The sequence below is a fragment of the Morone saxatilis genome, unplaced genomic scaffold (assembly GCF_004916995.1).
Source record: "Morone saxatilis isolate NCDOM2014 unplaced genomic scaffold, NCSU_SB_2.0 Contig21, whole genome shotgun sequence".
NCBI lineage: Eukaryota > Metazoa > Chordata > Actinopteri > Moronidae > Morone > Morone saxatilis.
Window position 1 is genome coordinate 1,266,851 of NW_023339774.1, and position 5,497 is coordinate 1,272,347.

Sequence of the window (5,497 nt, forward strand, 5' to 3'; positions counted from 1 at the left end):
ATACAATACAGGTCTAATAAAAGTGTGAGGTGTAAGAAACTATATATATTTAAATATGTATGTAAAACTGCACATTGCAGGTGTTAAATAGTGCCAAGGGAATTGAGGGAAATAGATAAAGAAATAACAAGAATAGAAAGATAAGATAATAGAAAGAAAAAAAAATCAGGTATGGTAGGAGATGATAGGCTACGTGTGCGCATCACCTCAGCAGGTGTACTGAATAATCGCATGTGATTGGCTCCTTCCGCATCCGCCTGCCAGCCAATCCGGCCGCGCTCTACTGACGTCAGTTTTGCGTCGAGCCCTAGTTGAAACTCAATTCAAACTTTTGCTCAGATTTGTTTCCACGATGAAAACCAACACGGAGCGCCCGTGAGCGGCTTTAACAGACGTTGAATTTCACATGCCGCTGTCAGTTTACTTAAGCTAGCAGTGCCATTCCTCCTGGAGCCGTTTCACCCACTTTCTGCCCCGAGGGAGACCGTTGGGAGCCGGAGCGGACGGTGACGCGGTGTGAATGTCCAGCGCGGACGACGGACTGACGGACGGACGTTCCACCATGTCAGGTTTAACACTACAGGTAAATATAACGCCGCAGGTTGTCTTATTAAAGTGGAGTTAAATTGTCGTGGAGATATGAGGTGCCAACATTAACTTTACGCCAAATAATATTACCCGACGTTTAGTTTGGTTAAATAGTGCTAGTTGCCGTTTTGGCAGGCGCACTGGATTTTCCTGTTTGTCTTGTTTGTTTCTCCTCATAGTTCCTCTGTTTTTGCCGATAACGCTAACGTTACGTCTTCCTGTACCTTAACTATTGAAACCACTCAATTTCATTAAGAAAATATAGTAAAGAGTTAAACTACCTTTTCCACATGGCTTTAACTTTCTTCCGGAGTCGGCAGAGTGAGTTTCTTATTCGAGCAAACACCCAGTCTCTACCTTTTTAAAGGCTTTATTTTAATAAAGGTTAGCTTACTTAGCTACTGTTTTTAGCAGCCCTCTCTCCTGGTGAAAGAAGTGCCTTTTGAGTTTAATTAAATTGAGTTTCAGCCTATATCTTACTATCCATCTGAACAACATTAAACATATTTTAAAAAGTAACTTGCTATTTTTGCATTGTTACAAAGCAATATAATAAAAGTATAACTTCCCATAGGTCTAGCCTAATTAAATGCAATCACTTTCGAGCGATGTGCATCCATTGGTCACTATGATATAAGGTTCATTGTCTTTTAAAAGGATCCAGACATTACAGCACTTCCCAGGACAGAAAAAGGTGTAGTTGTTTCGACTGGCAGGAGGTGTGTCCCAATGGTAATACAGTAGATAAAAGCTATAGAAAATAAATAGATACCAGTAATACCTGATACAAAAGGCCTCAGCAGCTGTTGAAGTAGGCTCTGGCCCAGTAGCAGAGGAGTATTGATGTAGTGTAGGTTCATAGTTTGTTTAGGCATCTGGACTGTGTATCCAGTGGTGGAGTGGAATGATTAATGTTGGGTAAATGGCTTTAAGGCTAAAGCATGACCTTAAAGTTTACCTGAACAAATTCAATAATATTGTCATGAATTAAACATCATGAATAAACATTTGTTTATTGTTGTAATGTAAATTTGGATCTGTTGTTGCTCACTATGATATAGCCTGTCTTATGAATATCATTGAGGGTTATTATTTGGTATCTTATCGCAATAATATATTGAATCGTAACCCCTGTATTGTTAAATCATATGGCCAGGTCCTTGCTATTACACAGCCCTAACCACTTTTTTTAAGACCAAACACAAGTTCAAGTATTTACATTTTGGTACTTGCCAATACCGAGCACCGATCTGAGTGCCCAATAATGCCATACAGTTCTAACAACGACTTGGAAACATGTTTTATTATCATCGGATGTTCTTCACTCAGACTGTAACAAATGAAATGATGCTAACATTGTTGTAAAAGCTGTTTAAAATATCTCCAAGCTGCTGACATTGCCTCTCCTCCGCCTACCTGCTCAATTAACGAGAAGTTACGTAACGTCACAATGCCTTAAAGTGGTATCGAGTGCAGTATCAGAGTAGTTTTAATGAGTACTAGTACTAGTACATCCCTACTTGTTAATTTGTCTGACAAACAGTCCAAAGCTTTAAGATATTATAGAAGAAAAGTTTCTTTTTTTCCTTTTGCTTGAAGCATCACTTTAACAATTAATCGACTATCAATTGCTGATAAATTTTCTTTCTATAGAGAAATCAAGTAATTGTTCTCCAAACTAATTAAAAAACAAAGCATTTATAAGTTATGGAATAACATTTAAGGCCTTATAAAGAACTGGTGGATGGTGAATGTGAGTAGGTGATATAGTAAGATGAATGGAATGAAAAGTAAGTGGCAATATACATTTATATCTTATATATTTGTATTCATGTTTGAAGTTAGCTGGACATCCACCTACTGATACTGTACAGTGATACTCAACTTGTGACCTGCAGGCCAAATGCAAATTAGGGTGAATGTTTTCTTACATCTGGAGAACAACATTTGTAGACCAGAGCATGTGTACAGCGCTACAGTACTTCATTATAATACTGTTGGTCACACATTTTACCTTTAACAAAAAACTTCTGTGATTTGAAGATTGCCCTTTGCCATATTTACTTTCCATTCAGCTCAATGGCCAAAGTAACTCTGTTTTGAGTGTGCAAATGTACTTTGAATATGTTAAGTAACATACAGGATAGGTGAACTGGACAAAACTGCCTGTCAGTGTGACTATGGGTGTCTGTCTCTGAGTCAGCACTGCGATAGACTGGACATATCCAGTAGGGCTGCAACTAACAATTATTTTCAATAACGATTAATCTCAAAGTCAATCATCTCAATTAATTGATTATATGTTTTTGATTAACTGTGAAAGATGTTGATCAGTATTTCCCAAAGCCCAAGATGACGTCCTCAAATGTCTTGTTTTGTCCACAACCCAAGACATTCCGTTAACTGTCGTAGAGGACAAAAGAAAGCTGAACATATTCACATTGGAGAAGCTGAAAGCAGAGAATTAGCATTTAGCAAATTATCAGTGAGTTACTACAGACTGTGGGGCAAAAGATGATTAATGATATAAAGAATGGATCTTGACCAATTTGTTGATTATATAATCTTCAAAATTTTTGGTGATTTATTAATCATTTCAGTTGTTTAATTAAGCAAAAATGACAAATAATATAAATGGGAAGGTTTCTTGCTTTGGTGTATTTTACATGACTTTATATTAAATATATTTGGACAGTCGGTTGAACAGAACATTTGAAGATGTCTCTGGACTGGAATCTATTATGGGATTAAATGATTAATCAGAAAACAGAACAATTGATAGAATCACAAATAATGGAAATAATCATTAGTTTCGGCCCCTATCTTGACAGAACACACTGAGAGGAGGCTGAAACTCACCCTCTATATATGCATTACATTAATGCACTCCCGTTTTCTGTACAGTTTTCTTATCTTTATTTATTTATATTTTAAAAGTACTCTGTGTTTTGTGTGTGATTGTTGTGTGATTTGTATATTTTTGTATGATTGTATATTTTATGCACCACTGCACCAAGACAAATTCCTTGTATGTGTAAAAACCTACCTGGTAATAAATCTGATTCTGATTCTGATTCTGTAGCCACTGTATAAATCTAAATATGTGTATCCACAAGGGGGAGGCATTGTGCCGTTTATAGTTATTGATCCATTCTTGGTGACTGTCACAGCTTGGTTCAACTGAATTACTTTACTTCCTTAGCAGTGGTTCCCATATTTTTATTCTTAATTTGTGTACAGCAGTTTATATTACAAACATACATCAGGTCAAAAACTTTATACAGTTTGGAAGAGGTAAACACAAGAGCAATGACATTTCTTCATCCTCCCATACCAAGCACGAAGAAGAAACTACAGTCGATGTGAAAAACAGGAATGGCCCTATCTAGTGCTGGTGTTGGGTTTGTCCGTTCTGGGCTACTGTACTGTACTGTACTGTACTGTACTGTACATGGTAACATGGTGACCCATAGCATCTGTAGATAAAAAGGTCTCATTCTAAGGTAACAAAAACACAACAATTCTTATTTTCATGTGATTATTGAATGATTTATGAAAACATTCCTATGAATATTATATTCCATTTACGGCAATAGATCCTCCTAAATGTTACACATTGGACCTTTAATTTAACATTCTTTTGAATCCATGGAGTGTTTCTTTTATTGCAAATTACATACGTATTCATGATTCTTGTATTCTTGTTGTCCAGTGTGTAACAAAAAGGATCTATTGGCAGAAATATAATATTCATAGGTTTTGTTACCATAGAATGAACTGTTTAATATACAGATGCCGCACAGACTGTGCTATGTTGAGCTGCCATTTTTCTACAGTATCCCAAAAGCCCAGATCAAGAATAACTCTGCCTTGGGCAATTATAATATATTGATATAATATTTGTAACGGGATACATAAAGACAAATAACCAGAGCGATGAGAGATTGAAGCAGTTATGGTGTGTCCTTCAGAACGGTGACCTTCAGGGTCTGGATGAGGGGGATATTCTGGACCCAGAGTTCCAGCAGCGTTTGGAGGATGCCCGTACTACGCTCAGGCAGGAGATCCAGCGGGAGCTGAAGATCAAGGAGGCAGCCGAGAGACTACGGCGGGCTGTCACCAACCGCAAGAGTGCGGCCGACGTAGAGGGTCAGCTCAAGGCCTCGAACCGCAAGCTGGAGAAGTTGCACTGGCAACTGCATGAGCTCAATGCCAGGTCTATGGCCACAGAGAAAGACAGCACCACAGGTAACTAAAACAGATCATCTGCTGGAGTGTATTTTTATAAAATAGCAAATCTTGAAATTATCATTCATCCAACATAGAAACACACATAAATACTTTAAAAGAAGTCAAATGTTAGTCCAATAATTGTAAGAAGGAAAGAAAAAATCTGTATATAGACATCCATGGTTCCAAGAGGATTAAAGCTGCAGTAGGTAGTTTTTATAAAATAACAAATATATATATATATATAATATAATATAACAAAACGTTATTTTGTTATATTTACTGAAACTTTTACTATATACCGAAAGAAGTAAAGGAGACATATAATCAGTGAAAAAATCAGGTTCCTCTGGCTCGTTCTAGTGATCCTAATGGCATTTGCAAGAATCCACCGGGCCGGGATGAAAAGAACCAATCAGAGCTCAGAAAGATATAAAGAACCTTTGAATTGGAGGCTTGAAGGTAGTTGATGTTGAGTCTCATTCCCAGGGTCCTAAAGCATTTTAAAAACAAATGGGCAGTTTTTCCTGATATTTCCAGTGGATATTTAAGTTCTCGTAAGATTCAACCCTTGCTTTTTGATAACCGCTGAACTCTGAACTGAAAATTGTATTCCAAGGCACTGCTATTCAAAGGTGCAATATATGGCGGCGCCAGTTCTACCAGATGAGCTACCAGG

The 5,497-nt window shown here is 37.3% G+C and overlaps 1 protein-coding gene across 1 annotated transcript in view; it reads left to right on the plus strand.

Moving 5' to 3' along the window:
* Positions 1-330: 330 nt before the first annotated feature.
* The window catches only part of pkn3 (protein kinase N3), a gene marked incomplete in the record, with an annotated part of 21,995 nt that continues 16,828 nt past the window's right edge, over positions 331-5,497 (plus strand). The window contains 2 exon segments of the mRNA XM_035667460.1: positions 331-583; positions 4,560-4,836. Coding sequence (XP_035523353.1) covers positions 521-583; positions 4,560-4,836 — 340 coding nt within the window.